This window comes from Argopecten irradians, unplaced genomic scaffold, assembly GCF_041381155.1.
Source record: "Argopecten irradians isolate NY unplaced genomic scaffold, Ai_NY scaffold_0163, whole genome shotgun sequence".
NCBI lineage: Eukaryota > Metazoa > Mollusca > Bivalvia > Pectinida > Pectinidae > Argopecten > Argopecten irradians.
In genome coordinates, this window is record NW_027187630.1 from 35,999 (window position 1) to 60,595 (window position 24,597).

General features: G+C 34.6%; 1 protein-coding gene across 1 annotated transcript; it reads right to left on the reverse strand.

Moving 5' to 3' along the window:
- LOC138311961 (uncharacterized) lies at positions 1–24,267 on the reverse strand. Its single transcript, XM_069253080.1, has 9 exons — positions 24,129–24,267; positions 21,276–21,392; positions 21,115–21,152; positions 20,430–20,751; positions 19,315–19,403; positions 18,832–19,105; positions 15,546–16,785; positions 15,248–15,411; positions 1–1,312 (listed from the first exon to the last, which is right to left on the reverse strand). Exons 1-9 carry the CDS (start codon positions 24,265–24,267, stop codon positions 867–869), a joined length of 2,829 nt encoding a protein of 942 aa, XP_069109181.1. The 3' UTR covers positions 1–866.
- Positions 24,268–24,597: the final 330 nt, after the last annotated feature.

Sequence of the window (24,597 nt, forward strand, 5' to 3'; positions counted from 1 at the left end):
AAGGAATGAATGAGCGTGAATGAGTAGTTATATATAAAAAAAATATTGAAACGTGTATTTCTTCATTTAAGGCTTGTTGGAAATGTGTTTTGCATTCACTCTATTAATTACATGTATCAACTTCATTTGCTTGCTAAGATTTTTTTTTTTTTTTAGTAGAAATTATCCTTTTGATTATAATGCATAGTCCATTTAATTACACGATGAACATAAATTCCTTTTTCCTGAGTTCGATACCAAACACGTAATGCCATGTTTTTGTAATAGAGTGAAACATACCATATTTCTTTCAAGCCTAACCGGAAGTAACAGAAGAAGACTAATATAGGCAATATGCCTGCTGTCTTATTCTTTTGAAAATACAATGTATATATATGCTCTGTATTTATGTATATTTGTATTGTTAATGAAATATTTCTGAAATGAAATATAGTTTCCCGCGATTCAGCAAACAGCTATTATAGATAAATTGCCATATTTTCAAGAACTAGATAGGCTGCCGAAAACTTACCATTCAATGAAATAAAAATAGCTGTTCTTCTAAATCTTTGGTAATCAAAAATGGTACAAGTTAGGGTACTATTAGGTTGTGATGTAAGAACATCAGTAGGCACGTAAGAAACAATACTTCTGAATACATAAAATGATCCAGAATAGCAAGTATACATTTCAACGATAAACCATTTGTACAAATCTAGCTAGAGTTATGCCTTATAGGATTCCTGGTACAGATTACATGCTTGTACACTACGACAACATACACAAACTCAATAATGGTCAGGCTTGAAATGAAATAAGAAAAAGTAGTGTTGCTAAGGTAACCTCTTTGAAAGATCACTTTCAATTAGCTTCTAGAGTTTTCTAGTCTATACATCTTTTCTTTGACATTCCAGTAATTGAAACGTTGTATTTTGGTCTTCAGAAAGCTCTTCCAAAATCGGACGTATCGGAGTTACTAAAGAGACGGGATTGTTGATCATATGACCTATACCTATTCCCAAACATTTCGTGGGACAGTTTCCCTCGAAGAGAAAAACAGCCGCCCCAGAATCTCCTATGGCAAAAAAACTTTCAGTGTGATGTTGTACCACAATCTGTCCTCTCATGATGAACTTTCGTTGACCATGTTGGACACCCAGAGGTTCATTCGGCAAACTGTCGTCACTAACTTTGATTTGGCCAGTGGCTTTATCGAAAAGAACGTTTCCAACAGTGAAACCGGTGCCCATCCCACATTTGCAGACTTTGCCTGATCTTCTAGGTATTATTTCTCTGTCATATTCGAATTTGAGGTGATCAAGACTTGGAACGCCTGTAAAGACATATTTGAACGATGAGATGAAAAACTAGTCACTGTGGTATAAAATACGCTTTATCCTTTATCCACCGTCATTGTTATGTGTTAAGACGAAATGCAGTAGTTTATTTTTCTATTATGACGTAAATATGCATTAACATAACCGAAATTTAGTAAGATAATGAAAGGGGAATTCAGGTGATAAACAGTTGATAGATAAAGAAAGGGAGTTCAGGTGATAAACGATTGGTAAGATAAAGAAAGGAGAAAAAGAAAAATACATTTTAAAAGTAAGTGGAAATAATACCAAACCATTTGCACCTTACCCTATACCGTTGCATAGTGGAAAAATTGAAATTTATGGAATCATCGGAAAATGGTTGATTAATTACTTGTTAAGGGGGTAATAAGAGGTTATTCAAATGATTATTTGGTAATCCTTAGTAATTAACACGGCCATATTAGGCATAACTTAAATATGCCGATAGACCACAGTAGCTCCTCGTGTACAGGATAGTGGATAGGAGGTAGATGGTGCTATATGTAGGAACGGTTACATTATATTTACAAATAATGTAAATAAAGAGTTCAAGACAATGAAACCATAACCCCCACGTTTTCTAGCTGAGAGCATATCGATTAACACTCCCGTCCTATATCCTCATGTGTTTCTTTTCTCCCAAAAAATCATAGGTGTAGTTATAATCATTAGGCGTATTATACACATGTTAAGGTTTAGTTATGATTTGATTGCTTTTATCGGACCAATTTATGTCCTTTTATCGTTTTACTGACCCATGTTTATCGTTTCAGGCGAGCAACATTGCGGTATTGAAGAAGAATAAAATGTTGCCATGTCCCTGTGTAAAGTGTGTAAAAACTAAGAACGTCTCTATAATAAACAAATGACGAAGCCGAAATGAAGATAACAAAAGCTGTATGAAAGTCATTGCATATAGATTTACTTTTAATCAGTTGTTTAATTTGTATCAAGGCTAAATGGTAAATAAACCACTAGAGCAATGCCGGTTACTGACCCATGTTACGGTAACTCTCCTTTTTGAATCGAAACGGGGAGACAACCTTTCACACAGTTTAAACATTATTCTTCCACAGCTTCGGCGGACGATTTTTGCATTCATTTCTAAATCTATTGCAATTATTTTTAGGTTTCATCTGGATTACATTGATAATATAAATGCTTCTAAATACATGTTTGACAAATTGTAATATTTGCGCTAATTATTTGAGTTCGTTGTACTCTAATGAAGCACTATTTCATTACGTCTCTCGTTGTAGACTTGCAAAAACTTTTTCATAAAAAATAAGAAAAATCTAATACGATTGAATTGAAATATAAAAATACGATCTTGTTCTGGGCGATTTTATGGGATGATGAATTGAATTGCTCTTGAAACAAATTAAACTCAAATTATCACCCAATGAAATCGACCAATACATGATATACCATTTTCATTAGCTAGGTTTCTAGAGACAGCTATTTTACTTTTTTATTTTTTATCTTTGCAAATTGCGTAAAATTTTGACCTTTTTATTACATAATGATCTTTTACTAATGATAAAAAATGAAAGTCCACGTCAGTATTTTCTAATCTGTTTATTAAGATATCAAAGTTTATAGCTAGTTAAATCTTTTATCTTATTTTCTTTTTCACGGTACAAATATTTTTCCCCAGCTGTATATGATGTGTATATACATTTGTTGCATTGCAACAGATATATATACACATCAGTGTTTTGGTGAGAGATGCCAGGGTTGGGCCTGCCCTGGGGTCAACTCCCCGAGCAATATTTTCCTGGCACAGGAGGGCTCTCGCACAGCATGCATCAATTTAAACAATAAACATAATTTTTAGAGGCATTATAGTTAAAGGGAAAAAAGGAAAAACTTTTTAAGAAAATTACTTGTGTATTGAGTATTCTGTTCACATTAAGATTTGGAATTTAATTGTTTTGGTTTAATGTTTGTAGTGGAGTGAATAAAATATTTGTATATACAAACAAGATCTAGCACAAAAAGACACACACACACACACACACACACACACACACACACACACACACACACACACACACACACACACACACACACACACACACACACACACACACATATAAAGAATTATAGACAATACACAAACAAAACAAAAAAGATTCAAATCATACATATTTAAATACTACAATATAAAAACATCATACAAACATCGTTTGGCATATTTCACGAACTATTCAAAAATACATTTCAAATTGATCCATATTTGATCAAATTTCTCAATACATCCATTTTGAATTGACAACTTTTTTCAACATCATATTTTGTAAACAAAAACTCATTCAAACCTTGCATATTTATGTTTTTTTTTTCTTGATACAGAAAAAATATAAAACCTCATATAAAGAATAAAAAAAATGAGAGGTATAATTGATAAATTTTCAGTCACACCAAACAGTATTGTTTCTAATTTAAAGTCCACCACATTATTAGTTTTTTTCATATATTTTTCTTTTCATATCTTGCCATTTTTCAAAAGATTTTTGACAATACCAAAAAATATGTTCTATGGTTTCAACTTCTGTATTACAGATATTACATATATTATTTTCAGAAATATTTATAATTTTTAAGTAATTATTTAAAGGGAGTTTACGGTGTTGTAGTCTATACTGGAACCATTGTATTGATATATCTTTGGTAATTCGAAAAGGTGTTTTATATTTGTTTTTCCAGTGTATGTTTCTAAAGACAGCTTGTTGCTTACATTTCTGCTCTGATGTTATCAAACCTTTATTTTTTCAATTAAACAAGAAATACATGTCTTTACATCCCCTAATACTTTAAAATAAAATATGAATGTGACTAGGTATGGATGGTCTATCTAGTTTATTTAATATACTAAGGTTTAAATTTAGATTCTTACACATTTTCTTGATACAACTGCATATACTTCGGTAAAGCAAAACATTTTTCTGATTCTATACCGAATCTTTGTTTGAAATAATTAAAAAAAAGAAAATTATTCACCCTTATCAAACCATTTTTTGTTAAAAAAAGGATTTATTATTAATGCAATAATAGGGTTGTACCATAAAGGAAGCCTTAAAAATTCTGAAGAAGTTCTTACCTGAACTGAAGTATTAACTTGGAGACAGAAAATACTAAATTCCCTAAAGTGTTTTTTTTTAAGAAATTAAAGACATCCATTCTTTTTCCCTTTTGATCTAATCCTCTACAGTTTGCAGATGCTATCCTAATACTTTTTTAAATCTAATACATTATAGTAAATATTACACATGTTGCATGTATAGCAAGTATTGAAAATGCAAAAGCAACAGTAGTCTGACACCAAGAATAGGTAAAACAAGGGCCCAATAGACCCGAACGCTCACCTGCAATCTGGTAATCATGCGTGGTTCATACTAAACAAATAGAGTAAAAAAGAATGTATATAATCCCTAAGCACATTAGAGGCCCCTTTGCCTGTTGGTTATTAAAAAAGAAGTCGTTTAAAGATTTTAGCCTATTTGACCTCTGTGACCTTGAATGAAAGTGAAGGTTATTCATTTGAACAAACTTGGTAGTACTACATCCCAACATGTCAAATGCCAAATATCAAGTCTCTAGTTCTCTTGGTTATTAAGAAGAAGTCGTTTAAAGATGTTCACCTATTTGACCCCTCCGACCTTGAATGAAGGTCAAGGTCATTCATTTGAACAAACTTGATAGCCCTCTATCCCAGTATGTCACAGGCCTAATATAAGGTCCCTAGGCCTCTTGGTTATTAAGAAAAGTCATCTAAATATTTTAGCCTACTTGACCCCTGAGACCTTGAATGAAAGTCAAGGTCATTTATTTGAACAAACTTTGTAGCGCTTCATCCCAAGATGTCACATACCCAATATCAGGTCTCTAGAGTGTTTGAGTATAAAGAAGAAGTCGTTTAAATATTTTAGCCTATTTGACTCCTGTGACCTTGAATGAAAGTCAAGGTCATTCATTTGAACAAACTTTGTAGCGCTTCATCCCAAGATGTCTCATGCCCAATATCAAGTCTCTAGCCTTCTTGGTTATTAAGGAGAAGTCGTTTAAAGATTTTCGCCTATTTGACCCCTGTGACCTTGAATGAAGGTCAAGGTCATTCATTTGAACAAACTTGGTAGCCCTTCATCCCAGCATGCCACAGGCCCAATATCAGGTCCCTAGGCTGTTTGGTTATTAAGGAGAAGTCGTTTAATGCTAGGTTTACACTATGTTCCCGGCGACCACGCTAGCCCCGTTTGCCCGAAACGTGGTGCGTCGTGGAATTTTTGCCATTTTTGTATCTGTATTCAAGTTGAGCTAGGTCTTGTGAAGTTTTGTCCCGGTCTTTTACGGATTACGTGGTGGACTGTGGATATAGGAGAAAGGGCTGTTCCTGGAGGTTAAAGGTATACTACGGTTTTAGCACGGTCTATCAAGGATACCACTGCGTTCTCTCCTGGCCTGTTACGATCTGATGAGGTCTGCTACGTTTTTACACGGTCCGCCAAGGCTTACTAGGATAAAAGTATGGTGCCGGGCGTTTTAGAGCAACTGAAACAATATGTATTGCCGAAAATGTCATTTCAAACACGTTTTAATTACAAAATTTGTTAAAAGCATATTTCGGATAAATATATAATTATTATAGCCAAGTGTTTCTACGCAAATATTTTTTTCTGTACTCATTTAATCTGCCTTTTGGAATAATAGCTTTGGTATAATTTGAGGATTTAAATGTGTTTGCTATGACTATTTTTATTATTTTTATTAAAGATCTGATGAGGTCTGCTACGTTTTACACGGTCCGCAAAGGCTTACTAGGATAAACGTATGGTGCCGGGCGTTTTGGAGCAACTGAAACAATATGTATTGCCGAAAATGTCATTTCAAACACGTTTTAATTACAAAATTTGTTAAAAGCATATTTGGTATAAATATATAATTATCATAGCCAAGTGTTTCTACGCAAATATTTTTTTGCTGTACTCATTTAATCTGTCTTTTGCAATAATAGCTTTGGTATAATTTGAGGGTTTAAATGTGTTTGCTAATGACTATTTCTATTTCTTAATACAAATAATTCAATGAAGTAGCGAATATGTACCAGCCCAGGCAATGATACTCCATCATATTTTGCTTGCAACGTAAGACCGTAATAAGACGTAACAAGCCGTATCACGTCGGACTTTCAACCGCTACAAGCCGTGAGATGCCTTGACAGAACGCATCAAAACGGTTTTCATCCACCTTGGCTTGCCGTAAAAACCTTGACAAACCTGGACAAAACGGCACAAAACGTGCAGCCAATCTGCATCAACCGTGATAAAACGTGGAAAAAACGCAACAGAACGTCACAAAACTTGAAATCACCGTGAGATTCCGGGGAACGTGCTTGCTGCCCGTTCCACCACGGACCGTCTTGAAGTTCTGTTACGGCCTCGTACGCACTGTTACGTTTTGTTACGTCAATCCCGTTTTATTACGTCCTGTGGCGTTCACCATCTGTACCGTGACTGCCGTGGCAAATTTTTTGACAGTTTAAAAATCTGGCACGGCATCCACGGTAATCACGACCGCTCACGTTTGTCTATCACGTCCTTCTGCGTTGTCTCACGTTGTCTCGCGGTCACCACGTTTTGTCCACGGTGGCCTGAAACGGGGCTGCCGTGGCCGCCGGGAACATAGTGTAAACCTAGCATAAAGATTTTAGCCTATTTGACCCCTGTGACCTTCAATGAAAGTCAAGGTCATTTATTTGAACAAACTTTGTAGCACTTCATCCCAACATGTCACATGCCCAATATCAGGTCTCTAGACTGTTTGGGTATATAGAAGAAGTCGTTTAAAGATTTTAGCTTATTTGACCCCTGTGACGTTGAATGAAAGTCAAGGTCATTCATTGGAACAAACTTTGTAGCGCTTCATCTCAACATGTCCCATGCCCAATATCAGGTCACTAGCCTTCTTGGTCGTTTAAAGATTTTAGCTTATTTGACCCCTTGAATGCAGGTCAAGGTCATTCATTTGAACAAACTTGGTAGCCCTTCATCCCAGCATGCCACAGGCCCAGTATCAGGTCCCTAGCTGTTTGTTTATTAAGGCGAAGTCGTTTAAAGATTTTAGCATATTTGACCCCTGTGACCTTGAATGAAAATCAAGGTCATTCATTTGAACAAACTTTGTAGCCCTTCATCCCAACATGTACAGTACCTGAACCGTTTTAAACGTTCCCAAATTTGCGTTTCGTTTGCGTTTGCGTTTTCCGTTAGCAATCGTTAACGTTAGCAATCGTTTATCGTTAATCGTTATCGTTTGCGTTAGCAATCGTTAATCGTTAGTTGCGTTTACAATCGTTTGCGTTAGAAATCGTTTGCGTTAATCGTTAGCAGGATCCACTTCCGCTAACGTTAACCACTAAAAATAGAACCAAATGCCGGTGATATGCTTTGACGATCCGGATATAATGTTCATTTTTGTCTACTAAGATATTACGTTTACCGCTTCGTGTATCCACGACGACTGATATATTACACAAGAAAATAGCTAAAACAGATAATAAAAATATAAAAAATGTTATTACAGACACGCTGCATAATATTGTTCTTGTTATGTTAAATATTATCAATGTACGAAGAACGCAAAAAAAGACTCGGAAGATTTGTAAATAAATTCGTGAAATTTAAAAATCATTTAATATGACGAGGTTGAACACGAGAATAGGTGAGATTTGGCATTTACTGTACATGTACATATTTGTAAACGCAATTTATAAGTACTTTTATTTATATGAAAATGGAATAAAATGATGTAAATGTTTGCAATCCTACAACTACATGTAGAACACGTGTAGATAAATTGAAATGTGCAGTGGTACGTTTAATTGTAAGCCTTCACACGTACTGTACGCGTGTCAAATCAGCTCATATCAATAAAAACTGGACTGTCACGGACACCTTCTCACACGTGTTCGTTGTTATTTGTAACTGGAATTTCTTCAATTCCCAGCGTGACGCGCACGGGTATTTTACCTGTACAGGTATATAGGTCACGACTGGTGTTACCCTTGTGTCGACCCCCTGTAGCTGGCCACGGGCGGAGTTCACCTGTAATTAACACCTTCTTGGGAGGGAGATTAATTTTATACCCAACTTACCTGTGTGCCGTACACTGTGACAGTACATTTCACGTCCATATATGTACTGTCGTATTTCAAAGTTTTGATGTGTGTAATATGCTTTCCTATAGTATAGATTACGTTTGAAAGAATTAACTTACACTTATACATTGTATGAATAATTAATTTGTTTTAAACTGTAAATTGAGGAGTTGCTTGATGTGAAATGTGATCAAATAAATATATGTCTTACACCAGTTACAAATATACGTAGAAAAGTGTCGCAATGCAATTTTGCAGTATATAATCCTCAGTGTACATACATGTATGCATGTGCATCACTATCTTCATCGTCGTTGTTATCAATGATTATGCATAATTGACTTAATTTGAATATAAATAACTGGAAGTGAAATATTTTCATTCTTTATATCTTTATTATATGCATGAACTATAATATGAGAGAACTGCAAATGGTGAAACACGAATTCAAATGTTCAATCTTTATTACAGTAGCTGTGGTGTATGTACGTGCATTTGTAAATGTACATGTACGACCCTAAAATCGATGCCTAGTCAATTGTAAGCAATGAGCTTTTATGAATGCACACCCTAGTAATATACAGCGTGTAATCCGTAATGGAACAAATATTCCGAGAATACAATTTTTCCATGGTAAGCGGAAGAGCCTTTCGACAATCTACAAAAACCCTGAAACTTGTTATTGATGCGGGAAACACTATAAGATGTTAATTATTACAATTGTTGAGTTATGAAACATCGATAATAGAAATCAAACATATAGATGGAAATTTGATTTACTGCATTTTAAATGTGTTTGTGTGAAAATATATTTTATTGGTCATTTCAATACCATGATACTATTTTAAGTACCAGTATATGCCTGATCGCTTCACTAAAGTTATTGACATTGTGACGGTAATATTATCAATAAAGTGTTTGTTGTAACAATTTGTTTATTATTTCTTAAAATGTCGGACAAATATGACAATTAAAATAATACAATTCTCTCTTAATACATACGGCTGTACACGTAATTTGTAAACGTACGTGTGAAGTGGAAACTTCGTATCGAGTACAGTCGTGTTTGACTTCATTGTGTTATTATCAGTAAAGATATGTTGTAACAATTTGTTATTTCTTAAATTATCGGGTAAAATGACACTTTAGAATAATACCATTCTTTCTCCATACACACAGTGCACATGTAATTCATTTGTATACGTACATTTTGTACATGTAAAGTGGAAACTTTGCATTGAGTACTGTCGTCTTTGACTTCAACGTGTCCATATAGATTTCATAGGCAAATGTTTATATGATATACAGAAACTTTAATCCCGAACATACTCCAGTTTTTCTTGTACTTTCGTTTGCATTTCAGAACGTCAAGATCCGTTATTTATTTACCGTCAAGCCGTGTCCGTGATTATAACAATGGTATTTCCGGTTTATCATAGCCGATCGTTTTGCGTTTTGCGTTAATCGTTAATCGTTAGCCGGTATTGCGTTAATCGTTTATCGTTAATCGTTAATCGTTAGCGTTAGCAATCGTTAGCGTTAGCTAACGGACGATTTTTTTGCGTTGCGTTTGCGTTAGGCTGGGAACGTTAAACGGTTCAGGTACTGTAACATACCCAATATCAGGTCTCTACACTGTTTGTTTATAAAGAAGAAGTCGTTTAAAGATTTTAGCCTATTTGACCCCTGTGACCTTGAATGAAAGTCAAGGTCATTCATTGACCAAACTTTGTAGCGCTTCATCCTAACATGTCTCATGCCCAATATCAGGTATCTAGACTTTTTTGAGTATAAAGAAGAAGTCGTTTAAAGATTTTAGCCTATTTGACCCCTGTGGCGTTGAATGAAAGTCAAGGTCATTCATTGGAACACACTTGTAGCGCTTCATCTCAACATGTCCCACGCCTAATATCAGGTCTCTAGCCTTCTTGTCATTTAAGGCGAAGTCGTTTAAAGATTTTAGCCTATTTGACCCCTGTGACCTTGAATGAAGGTCAAGGTCATTCATTTGAACAAACTTTGTAGCGCTTCATCCTAACATGTCTATTGCCCAATATCAGGTCTCTAGACTGTTTTTGGGTATAAAGAAGAAGTCGTTTAAAGATTTTAGCCTATTTGACCCCTGTGACCTTGAATGCAAGTCAAGGTCATTCATTTGACCAAACTTTGTAGCGCTTCATCCTAACATGTCTCATGCCCAATATCAGGTATCTAGACTTTTTGGAGTATAAAGAAGAAGTCGTTTAAAGATTTTAGCCTATTTGACCCCTGTGGCGTTGAATGAAAGTCAAGGTCATTCATTGGAACACACTTTGTAGCGCTTCATCTCAACATGTCCCACGCCTAATATCAGGTCTCTAGCCTTCTTGGTCATTTAAAGATTTTAGCCTATTTGACCCCTGTGACCTTGAATGAAGGTCAAGGTCATTCATTTGAACAAACTTTGTAGCGCTTCATCCTAACATGTCTATTGCCCAATATCAGGTCTCTAGACTGTTTGGGTATAAAGAAGAAGTCGTTTAAAAGATTTTAGCCTATTTGACCCCTGTGACGTTGAATGAAAGTCAAGGTCATTCATTGGAACACACTTTGTAGCGCTTCATCTCAACATGTCCCATGCCCAATATCAGGTCTCTAGCCTTCTTGGTCGTTTAAAGATTTTAGCCTATTTGACCCCTGTGACCTTGAATGAAGGTCAAGGTCATTCATTTGAACAAACTTAGTAGCCCTTCATCCCAGCATGTCACAGGCCCAATATCAGGTCTCTAGGCATTTTGGTTTATAAGAAGAAGTCATTTAACAATTTTAGCCTATTTGATCCCTGTGACCTTGAATGAAGGTCAAGGTCATTCATTTGAACAAGCTTTGTAGCCCTTCATTCCATCATGTTACAAGCCCAATATCAGGTCTCTAGGCCTCTTGGTTATCAAGAAGAAGTCGTTTAAAGATTTAAGCCTATCTGACCCCTGTGACCTTGAGTCATGGTCAATGTCATTTATTTCAACACACTTGGTAGCCCGTTATCCAAGCATGTCACATGCCAAATATCAAGTCTCTAGGCCTTTTGGTTATTAAGAAGAAGTCGTTTAAAAATGTTGACCTACTTGATCATGTGACTTTGAATGAAGGTCAAGGTCATTTATTTGAACAAACTTCGTAGCCGTTTATTCCAGCATGCCACATGCCCAATATCAGGTCTCTAGCCCTCTTGGCTATTAAGGAAAAGTCGTTTATAGATTTTAGCCTTTTTGACCCCTGTGACCTTTAATGAAGGTCAAAGTCATTCATTTGAACAAACTAGATAGCGCTTCATCCCAACATGCCACAGGCTCAATATCAGGTCCCTATGCTGTTTGGTTATTAAAAGAAGTCGTTTTAAAGATTTTAACCTTTTTAACCCCTGCGACCTTGAATGAAGGTCAAGGTAATTCTTTTGAACAAACTTTGTAGTCCTTTATTCCAACATGTCACAGGCCCTATATCAGGTCTCTAGGCCTTTTGGTTATTAAGGAGAAGTCATTTAACGATTTTAGCCTATTTGACCCTCATGACCTTGAATGAAGGTCAAGGTCATTCATTTGAACAAACTTTGTAGCCCTTCATCCCAACATGTCACAGGCCCAATATCAGGTCTCTAGGCCTCTTGGTTATCAAGAAGAAGTCGTTTAAAGATTTTAGCCTTTTTTGACCCCTGTGACCTTTAATGAAGGTCAAGGTCTAGATAGCGCTTCATCCCAACATGCCACAGGCTCAATATCAGGTCCCTGTGCTGTTTGTTTATTAAGAAGAAGTCGTTTAAAGATTTTAGCCTTTTTAACCCCTTTGACCTTGAATGAATGTGAAGGTCATTTATTTGAACAAACTTTTTAAGCCCTACGTCCCAGCATGTCACAGGCCCAATATCAGGTCTCTAGGCCTCTTGGTTATATAGAAGAAGTCTGTTGTAGATTTTCACGTATTTGACCTCTGTGACCTTCAATGAAGGTCAAGGTCATTCATTTGAACAAAATTGGTAGCCCTTCATCCCAGCATGCTATAACTCAAATTTCAGGACTTTAGGTCTCCAAGTTTGGAGAAGAAGTTGTTTAAATGGAAAAGTTGACGCCGGACGGCCGGACGACGTGGGCTAAAGGTGAGCTAAAAAACAAGTAAATATATATATACATATATTGAAATTGCCAATTCATTACACAAAGTAAACACTATAACATGAAAACAGCAACGAACATAGAATCACCAAGACCCATAAACACAAAATCAAATTTGACATTAATAAATCAATAAATAAAACAATGTGAATACCTTGACAGTAGTTCCGAAAGACTGTAAAGATACTTCAATGTCTGCATATCGTATGCATTATTTCCACCAAAAAATAGGAGAAAAAAAAACAAAATAAAACTTTGCTCGCCATTTACGATATTATAATGTATAAAATAATTCATACCCCTGGTATCTTGATCAAAAGTGTGACTACTAGTAGTGTTGTACTATTATAAACTACATGTATAACGAGAATATTAATTAGACTAGCCAATACCGTGACAGGGCATCGGCTGCCATGTCACAAGTTTATATTTATTAGTTAAATTATTAAGATTTATTTTTGATAACCGTTTATGTACCAATTTCAACTAGCAAGATTATGTTATTTGTTGCATGGATTTATAAGAGACTTCTTGATAATATAAATAGCTATTATGAAACATAAACATTAGTCAGACAACAACCGATGTTCTTTAAAAGATAATATAATGGTAGAAATTAGTACATTTACCGTGTTGAGTCGATCTTTGTCTTTTTAAATCTTTTATCTTATTTGTTTGCACTCAACAAAGGAAAATGTCTATGCATGTATATTGAAATATGAAAAATAAAATGCCCAAACTATGAATTTTCATCATAAATAAAAACGATGCTATACAATGTTAAGTGTACAATATCAATGTATAAGCACAATCCTTTCTAAGATAAATATAAACAATTATTTTGTTGTATAAAAATGGTGTTTTGCTGATTTGTACAGATAGAAAATCTGATGCTCCAGTGATCTGTCTTCAAATGTAATGCAATTTTAAAAAATAATAACATATTTTGGATGTAAAACGTAACACTTATAGCATATTTCATGTAAAATAAATACATGTAGTGTAATTTGAGTTTCCTATCGTTTTCATGCAAATGTTCATGAATATGAATGGCCCTATATTTTCAAATTTCAAACAAAAGGGTTACATATGTATTTGATCAATAAAGTATACATGTATACCAATAATTAATTATGACCAAGAAATAAGATGATTTCGTCGGTGCTTTAAATATACTAATATACTGTACATTCAATAACATTTATCATCAAAATCCATTGGGCTAATTTCCATATCTTGTATATTTATCTATGAATGTAAGCAATATTTTCATGTCACTGTGTCGTTCTTAGATACCCTTCTCAATTTAATCATTTTTTTATCTTGAATGAGATCATCAACTGCAATTTCGGATATGTATTCAAATTGGGTTACGTAAAATTATGTATATAACAAAACAGATGTTAAATGGAACACGATGAAATTACTTTCTTGGACCGTATCAATACATACTATAAAAATACACGTACAAACTAATTACCGTAAATATAATAAGTGTTATATCAGAACATACTCTATTGGTGTTCATTTATTGTCCAGTGATTGTATAATTTCATTGATCCCCAAAACGTTGGAGAAAGAAGAACAAACCACTCCACTTCCCAGCTACCTCTACAATAGTTCCACTCCCATATTAGGCGTAATATGTGTCGCAACGTGTACGTACATAAGTGTATTACGTGTGCCAACCAATTACATTTAGTTAATATTGAGTTAGTAAATCGAAATATCGAGTTACTAAAATGATAAAAACAATTTACTTCTCATACGCATTGCCCAATTCCTCTTCCGCAATTTTAGCATTGAAATACGATCATCCTTATTGTCATTGGCCGATAAGCAGTCCAGGTGAGATCGACATTGAGTACATAGGCAGGATGTTTATAGTTTTAGTAACTGGGCCAAAACTACGTATTGCCGAAATGTTTGGTTAATCAGGATATAGAAAATTCCTAAGACCTTTGAATTTGTTAATATAGTGATGTACCGCTTCAAGGGAATCTGAGATAACGTCATCGGGCTACATATTGGTCATTATTTAATCAAAGATATATGTGCCATACATTAACAAAAAATGACATGCTTTTTTTTCTTGGTAGTCGATACTAATTGAAAACCATAACGTTTATTGCATTAAGCTGTAATTCTAATGGATTGACATACATGTACGATGCCCGGTAAACATTAGTTCAACACATCATTAATTCACTGTTAATTATTGGTTTTTGATATCATGTATGTTTAGATGGGAACGGACCTTAAAAAAATCATTTCACAATCGCCAATAACACTGCAAAAAATGAGAAATGAAATTGTAGACCAACTTGGTTTAGTAGACTGACCGTATGTACACATTGTAGTTCATTGTACAATGAAATAGAATGAGTTTTTGCAAAGCTGCCAAGATTCATATTCAGCTTTTATTTGTCACTTGTAAAATTAAAAAGTTAAGGCATTGTTAGTAATTCTCAAAGTGTTGTTATCTTTTGGTGGTAATTATTTCTTGGTTCGTGAGTATGAAATTTACATCATTTACGGCATATTTAAATTTAATATTTTACTATGACTATTTAAACCATATAAATATGAATTAAAAAAATACTCACGATGCTGCTGAAGCTGTTGTCTGAACATAGGATGTCCAAGATGTAATTGTGGACTACAAGTAACTGTGTCGTCATCATTGAATAAAATGAGGGCGACATCTATGCCAACATCTTTGTCTGGCCGCAACAATAGCCTTCTCAAGTATCCACAGGGTTGCTGGGTGCTGAAGAAAATGCACATGATAATTTTCAGAATGTCAAAATATAACTTTTAAATACGGAGTTAAATATTGTTATTGACTTTTATTTTCATTGTTATCTGATCATATTTAAATTTAACCACAAACGGTGTACTTACTCTTTACAATCCATAGGGATGCGATCGTCTGCTATAGGTTCATCAGTTTGTGAGTCCCTATATGTGTTTGGTTGGTCTTTATAAATGGTAAGACAATTTGTTTCAGAAAATACACTTCTCAGTTGGGATGGCATTTCTGGATCATATGTGACATCATGGTAGGCATTATCATTATTGAAATTGAAAAAATCCTCAAGGAATGTGTGTGCACAGGTAAGAACTCCTTTCTTATTTTGTGAGCTTTGTACAAATGGTCCAAGCGTGGCTCGCATACTATTGATTGATGATTTCTTGTAATCAATACTTTGTCCTACATGAACAGTGCTGTCAAATCTGAAAAACCCTTCTACAACATGAACTAAAATCTTCGACCCATTTGTGAATAAATACTCTTGAAAAGGTATTTCAGATGATGGCGTCAGTTCTTTATCATTACTGTAAAACACGACAATGATGGTTTTGTCATAGCCGGGACACCCATCCCTTACTACTGATATATGTCCGGGAATAATGGCATTCAGAGAACTGTGCCTCTTCCATAATCTATCAGAATGACATTCTATTGTTTCTGCAAGGAGTGTATCATCTTCCTCTGAAACAACATCTAGATTATTTGTGGTGTATAGGTATTCACTGATGATAGCTTTGTTTTCAACGCGAATTTCCAGAGTAAAGAAATCCTCTTCAATTTTGTCTATCACATCGGTTGATGCAGCAAACAAAATTCGTCTCAATGGATTTTCCTTTCGGTAATGAGGTTCCAGATTGACATCAATTTGATGGTTTTGCGACAAATAATCCTTCCCCGCCTTACAAAGAGCATAAAGAAGCACTGACTCCATCCTATCGCAATACGCAAGAGAGAGTGCATCATCGATATCAGTGCAAGCAAAGCTGCTTATTTGCTCACTGTCTTGAAACAATAACTCAAGTGCTGTCACATTTTCTATGAAAGTTGCTAGCATAAGAGGTGTAAATCCTTCGATGTGGCTATAAACATACTCGTAGTATTCAAAACGACTTTTACCTTTCAATATATCTAGTATGAACTTTGGAAGCAAAGTATATGCTTTATCCTTCAAATGTCCTTCTCCAGTTTGCAATAAATGCTTGACAAGGTCATCGTTTTGCATCAGTATAGCGTAATGCATTGGGGTCCAGCCATCACAGAGAATACTGACGCTGCTTTGCGAGTACGCGGTCCCCTGAAGTAGCGAACTTATCCATGATGGTATCTCTTCTGAAATGATATTTAATGACATATCTTCCTAAAAGATTAAATTGTCATATATTTATCAACAATAAATGGTATACACAATGCAGTAACATAGCAAACATTTTGTAAAAGCAAATGACCTCTATTTCTATAATTTTGTAGTCTGAATCAAATAACCCGAATGAAATATACAACTAAATGTCAATTTATGTATAGGGTCAATTTCCAAGTGGAATATAATCCTGAATCTCAAAGAATGAAGAAATGCTGGTCAATAGACGGTCGTTTTGCAACTTGGATTATCAAAACGATGATAAGCATTGCGGAAGATTATTGATGAAGAAAAATGACCTTTTCATATTTTTTTTCAAAATGGGATCTTGATTATTATTAATTAACTACTTTCATATTTGTAAAAATTATGTCCTATCGATACATGTATCATAGCAAAATTGGGCCAATATCGGTAAACTGGGCTAATATCGACAAACTGGGCCAATACGAGATAAACTTGGCTAATATTGAAAGCGCGCTAGTCGAACGTACGCGACGGCATCCGGAATATTTTTAGACTCATCATGGTAACTACCGTATACGACGGATGTTCCGATTAACATAGTTTGAAGACGCCTCAATGACAACAGACAGACACAGAGGTATGTTACAGTAGGGATAGCGTGTGTTTTACGTTAAACAGATTACCATCTTGTTGATCTAACTAGTTACTGTGACCTTAAACGTATCATTGAACTCGTTTCCGAACATTACTACTTATTTATCGGTAATATAAATGCGGGGCATTAAAGTAACAAGTTACACGTACTGTATGTTTATATATAGTCACGTTAGCTGATTAAAATTGGATAAATCTTATCAGTTTGTTCTTTTTATATTATGAATTGTAGATTACTTTTGATGATGGAAGTATTTACTTAATAAAAGTATCAATAATCAGCTAATTCCAGCTAATCTAGGCCTCGGTCTGTCGCATTGGCCCTCGGTCTTCAGTCTCGGGCCAATATCACAGACCTTCGCCTAATAACGGGGACAACATGGTATTAGCTGATTAATAACATAATAATGAAATGTAACATCAACATGATAAATATGATCAATCAATAAACTAATCATTAAATGTAATTGATATTTCGAGAGTAAAACATCCAAAAAGTCAAAACACATTTGCCGAACCATATAATTAAGAACAGTGTCCCTTCAGAATAACTAGATAACAATTAAATAAATAAATACAGAAACAAATGTTATGTTTTAAATCTGGGTTGGACATGTCCATTAAAGGCAGACACTAATGATAGAAAAGATCTCGGTCTAATTAGGGTAGTCTTAAACATATGATAAACTGTCTACATTCTCTGGCATATATATACATTTGTATATGTAATACTGTAATATCCCCAATCAAATTTCGCCTGTAAACAGACGTTTTCTATTTCGTTCATAGTCATCTGGAAAAATATTATTAACAATCAAAGGATTGTTAGATTGCATTTATTGGAGATATAAATGCAATCTGGGTGGAAGATAAATAGAATAGCACCCGTTAGGGCGCTATGAATATTTATCTGCCAACCAAATTGCATTTATATCTCCAGTAAATTCAATCTAGCAATCCTTTAATTGTTAATTTACATTTAACTTTCTAGTTCAAAGTAAAACAATTTAGATGCGAGTGAACATTTGAATTTCCCGCTTCAGGCATTTAACCTCAACAGCCAAGTTCAAAGTGATAAAATATAGTCCCTTTAAAAAAAATTGAAAATACAGCAAAGTTTCATTGTTTTTCAGTAGCTTTCCAGTTTACTTTCAATTTTCCAAACATTTAAAAGATTTTGTTATAGTTTCATAACCAAACTGGTTCATTAAACTTCAACGTCAATTTTCCCGCGCGGACTAACATGGTGTCAGTAAACAAGTCACGCATCCATTTATATAGATATTACTACACCAAGTCTAGGCTGCATTTATTGGCTTATAATGCAGACAACGACCATCATTAGAGTAATGGGATTCTCTGTGGCAAAATGTAAATATATACAAATAAAACACTACCTGTATGATCTCCTCGTCGATCACGTCTGCTGCTGTGTAACCAGGCATCAAACTTGAAAACACCAGAGTTGCAATCTTTGTGTTTCATCAAGTCTGCCTCAGGAAGAATTGCGTGACTTAAGCATTGCCGGATATTCCGTTCTGTCTTGCAGTGCCCGAGGGCATAAAGCAAACCATACATTTGATACATGCATACGGTTTTATACTTTGTGACAAACGGTGCAACAAAAAACACTTTCTGTGTCGTGTGACCTTCCCTACAGGTAGTTCGAAACTACAATGAAATAAAAACATTGTATTATTTTGTATGTTTGGCATTGCAAAGATACTACACGAACACATGATATATCATATATGCACGTAAATTGCTCTAACAATGTTTTACAAATCATTTTTTCTTAACAGTTAGTATTGTTTCGTAACCAGAAAAAAAAGAGAAAAAAAATGATGTTATTGCAAGGGATAGAAATCTTCGAAAATTACCTGTTCAGATGGGAAATAAATCGTCCTTGTTGAAAGGTCTATCCTTTCCATGGTTACACTAGCAATGCCTCCTCTGGGTTCTATCCCATCTAAAACATTTATTTAGAAGACATTTGTAAAGAACGTAATATAAAAGTATGCTCCTTACACATATTGTCATATATCATGGATGAACAAGCAGACAGTTAGAAGAAACCCCGATCATTATAGGTCGTCCATACCTCGATACAGGATCCTTATAATGATTAATTTCGGGAAATGTTTCTTCATGTTTCTAATGCGCTTATTCGCATGCAATGATCTTCTCGTCCACATCAAGTTTTAACCTTAGTCAAGTAGGTTTTTTGTGATTTCCAAACGATTGTTTATCTCTGTCAATCATCTGAGTCAAAATGTTTTTAATCACAAAGGAGCTGATCATACAGCATTATATAACACTATAAAGGACATTTAAATAAATAAACTAAATCACGAAGGAAAACAGTATTCAGTTTAACATTTAGCATTGAAAATGTAAATACAATCTTTTTTATCGCAAATACTGAGGAAAAAAATAACAAATAAAGTAATGGACATCCACACCAAACACATTAATCCATAATGTATATATGTTTTCCACTTTAAGCAGAACGACATTTTTAAAAAGTTGGACAGTTTTTAATGAAGCGTAAAATCTATCAGAAAGTGATAAATAAGTATTCATATTTTCAAAATTTTGTCAATAGAAGTAACTGTAGTAAATATATATGTAATGTTAGTTTGTGCAAATTGAATAGTGTGTTTGTAGGTAATTTCTATTCTTTAAGATATTACATTGCTCTTGTGAATTCTGCAAATATCCATACTGCTCAGAAAGCACAATTGGAAAATATTGCTTTCATATATCGTGTGTATAGTCATTTCACATTGAAATTCTGGTAAAACTGCAGATTATGTGAAAGAGCTATTAATATTTTATTCACGTTATTGATAGCAAACGCACCAAGTATGGCTTCCCCGCTAATTTTTGCTCTATGAATACCTTTGACAGAAAATTAATATTTTACTTAAATTAATTAATCATATGAAATTTTCGACTTCTCAATGAAAACAATTAGAAAATCCGAACAACATACCATCTCCTTGTCCATGTGTGGTGGATTGGGGAGAGGAGTCTATCCCTCCAATTCGTCTCATATATTCAAACAATGGCTTGTTTTTTCTACAATCAGTGCTTTCAATAGGGGTACAGCCGGTTCCATCTCGTTCATCCAAGTCGAAGCCCGATTGCAAGAGAAAAGTTGTCGCTCTTTTTAATCCAAGTGACGCCGCAGTATGCAAAGGGAAAAGCAATCCCCTATCGGTTATTTTTTCACATTCAGGAAAAAACGTTAATGCTCTTAATAATCGGAGGTCTCCATGTTTTATGGCATATTCCGAGGAAAGTTCTTCAGATCGCTATAGAAAAAAAATACATTGTATTTACTATGACCACTTCATTAAAGAGAATGGTAAAGTAAAATAACAAATTGAATTTTAATTTCAATAAATACTTCAAATGTAAATTTTTACTATCTAGAAGGACATGTTAGCAAAGACAATATCTACAAACTGAAGTGGAAAATATATCAAAATAATCATTGAATGTTTGATTTATTCCATGAAATTTCTCGCGAGGTAAGATGGAATCTAACAAAATATATTTAATAGCATTGTTTATTATTCTTAGTTTTGGTTCTCCAGTTCATAATCATTATTGTATTGTGTCTTATGAAATTGAAATTAGTTTTCTATAATTTTAATGAACTGTATGAAACTCACATCTCGACGTCGATCGCTGAATGGAAATTCCGTTGATCCTTCATGTTGAATATTTGAAAAAAAATAATACAAAGATAAACATACAACTTTGTCAATATTTGGAATATTTCATAGATAATACCAAACAGATATTTCAATGCAGATATGTCAAGTACAATTACCTGGCGGTGGTGGGGGAGACGGTGGGGGAGAACTCTGGGGTGATCTTCCGGATTCATGTTTGAATTCCGGATGCTGTCTTCTGCCTTTTTCTTTTTCTGTATTAGATTTGATGAAATCTGTAATTTAATTCACTAATGTGTGAAATTAAGAGTTTATTTTTAGTTCTATAATGCCGGTGTTATTAATAAAAGAGTTATTCAAACTATCAATGTATTCATAATCGTATCAATGTATTCATAATATAGCAGATTAATGCTGACATGTTCATAGGCTAAGGAGAGGTAAATCAATATTTTGTTTCACTTATTATGGACTTATCCCAATTGAAAAAAAAAATCAATGTCAATTTGCGTAAGGTGATAACATTCACATGCGTTGGTTGATATGCTTTAACTTGAATAAATCATTCAAAATTGGGCTGTAGTTGTAGAATTTTTTTTCAAGAAGGTATATATAAGGTATACACAACGAGTGAGTGTTGTATATGGAATTTAATTGACAACAGTGAATTATTTTTAAAACTAACGTCGTTTCTGAGTGTGGAATAAATTCCATATTTAACAACTATGAGCCATGTGACCTGTTCCTGCCACAATTAAATCTTATTGTATATGTAGTCGATATAAGTACGATTAGGATTAGGTAACGTGTATTTGTCGAAATATGCTAATGGAGATGTACATCTTTGCATCAGAAAAAAATCAGGAACTAACAGTTCTAAATTACTAAGGAATCACTGATATAATTTTTTCATTAGGATAAATTATTACTCATTTAACGTCACTTTAAGTTACTTTTTCGTAGTTGCTTCACCAATTTAGCATTCACTTTATGGCTATATTATAAGACTCCTTTTTATATGTGGATATGATGGATATGGATATTCTACCCGATGGTCAAGGCTTTCAGAGGTTTTTACAACATTTTGTGATCCCGAGGGAAGAATATCTCTATCCTTCATATCCAAGTATGAAAGAGTATTTTTCTCCCATACTTTGACGTTTTATTGCAATTTTATTACTATGATTTTCTGCCATTTTGAAAGAAAACGGGACTGCAAGTCAATTCTCTATACATGACAATTTCGTGATATTTTCAATTCAATTCCCATTGTTTGTATCTTTTAAAGTATATCCAGCCTAGTTTCTGAAAAAAACATGTTAAAATTGTATCCCAAAAGTAGTAATTTTGTTAACGCTGTGACGTCACGAGGCTTTCTTGCATGAGTGGCATTGCAATACAGCCTCGGGCGACATGAGTGTATTGCCCTAGACCAGCCAGTGTTACACCGGTAGGTATGAGTGAAAAGATATCCAAAGTATCCATTTTTATCAAATTGAATTCATTTTGCGTTTCAGACTCGTCAAACTTATCGTTAAAATCATCTTCAGTCTCAAACCATTAGACTGGTCATTTGTCTTACAGGTCGATTTTAAGCAAAATGTCACTTATTTTGACACGCGACACATCCGCTTTCCAACAGCAGTTTGGTCGTGAAGTGGCGATCACAACATAGTATGACTTCACTCAATCATTTATCACGTTGCCAAATGAGAACGTGGTACTGAGGAAAACAAACGTAGTTCGGGCAAAGTTCACCGTGTCAACGAATCAGAATGTGTACCACGTGTGGTATAAACAAATTCCCAATCAATATTTAGCTGCAGTATAATGTGACCCGTTGGGGTTGATTCAGTGACATAGCACTATAAAGTGGGCAACAGTTCCATTACACAAGAAGATACAGCAGTCTCCCAAAAACACGCACCGAACACATCGCATACATGACATGCCGTCCTTACATGACCGGTTAATTTTATGAAACCAACAAACACAAAAGTGTCCCGGATTCCATACAAGATTTTGTGATAGATGAGAGAGTTCACCAAAATTAAACGTTTAAAACCAACGGTTTTTTTATATTTGTATTACACTATCAATCGACCCCACTCCTTTTCAATTCACGGACACGTTGCATTTGCAACGTTCCACTGTTTCGTTCTGTTTGGTATTCAGTACTTTTCAAACTTATAAAGTACCATATGGACCTTTATATCCTTTTCGCCAACGTTTTATCTCACAGTTTTGTATAGTGCCTGCCTTTCCGCACCAACGAGTTATATGAACTTTTTGAGCTTCCCCGCATATTTGAATGTGAGTACGGCGATTAATAGAAACTCCACTTTCACATTTATCGAGTCTAGCTTACTAGGGTATTCGTTCGAGTCCCACAGAGCGTGGTTCTGGTGCTGGGGCGCCATATTGTGTAACAACGTAGTTGGTATTCTAGAACCGGCCGACGCGGTTTGCTCTAAATCAGTTCATTGAAAAACCTGTCACTCTGTTCATGTCTCGTTATAACACCATGTATCATGTATGATGATCAAGCAGTAGAGAGGCATTCGGCATTACAGACAGCCAACAACGTGTGTATCGACAACAATGTGAATATGTCTAAATTGCTAATTGAGATCTGGTCAAAATATCCGGAATAAGCATAGACATGTTGTTTACCCTACAAATCAACATAATTAAATGATCAAGTTAACATACCGGGTATTAATACAATATACCAACGCTACCTTCACGTTGTTTTTCCGTACTCCTCTTCTGCCTTGAGTTTTTATTATTGCTGTCTCCTCGTACTTTCCTATCATCATCATCATCGTCGTCATCATCAGAAGGAAAATGACCGCCATGTCAAGTTCCAAGTTAATTCATGTCTAATTTCAAATTTATAAGTAGTAGTAGTAATAGTAAAACTATTTAGATATTAATATCAACTTCTTGTAATGACGAATCGGGAAAACATACGGGCATAGTAAGTAAAACAACATGTTTTAAATATATACCTTTCACTTCAGCTCCGCATACGCCCACAGTGTTCCTTTTCTGATTTGAGGTATTTTCGCTTTTCTTTGTCGACGTAGACTGTCTAATTGGTTCGTTTTCATCGCCTTCATCAGATCCGTCTATAACAGAACAGTACATATTAAAAGGAGGAGTGTCAATTTGGGGCCTCTGGTGGCCGTACACCAAGCATTATTGTTTTGTTTACAGATACCCGAGGGTTAGAGATCATTATATGACTTATGATTAAGGCCAGGTCGGAGTCCCTTGCATAAAGCATTCACTGTACGTTTAAAAATAAAATTCCCCCCTCACCCCGTTCCCCGTCACCAATTTTATCTCATGCAATGCTATTATTTGCCTAATTTAATAAAATATGCAAGCCATATTGCTTATTGCAATTTAAATATAATATATATATATATATATATATATAACATTGTTTTCTGGATATTATGGCATCTGATTAAC

Coding starts and splice junctions, on each gene's coding strand:
- LOC138311961 (XM_069253080.1), bottom strand. CDS start 24,267: ATGTACTGTTCTGTTATAGACGGATCTGATGAAGGCGATGAAAACGAA. Junction 20,752..21,114: donor TCAGCGATCGACGTCGAGAT/GTGAGTTTCATA, acceptor TTTTTTCTATAG/CGATCTGAAGAACTTTCCTC. Junction 19,404..20,429: donor CACACATGGACAAGGAGATG/GTATGTTGTTCG, acceptor TAAATGTTTTAG/ATGGGATAGAACCCAGAGGA.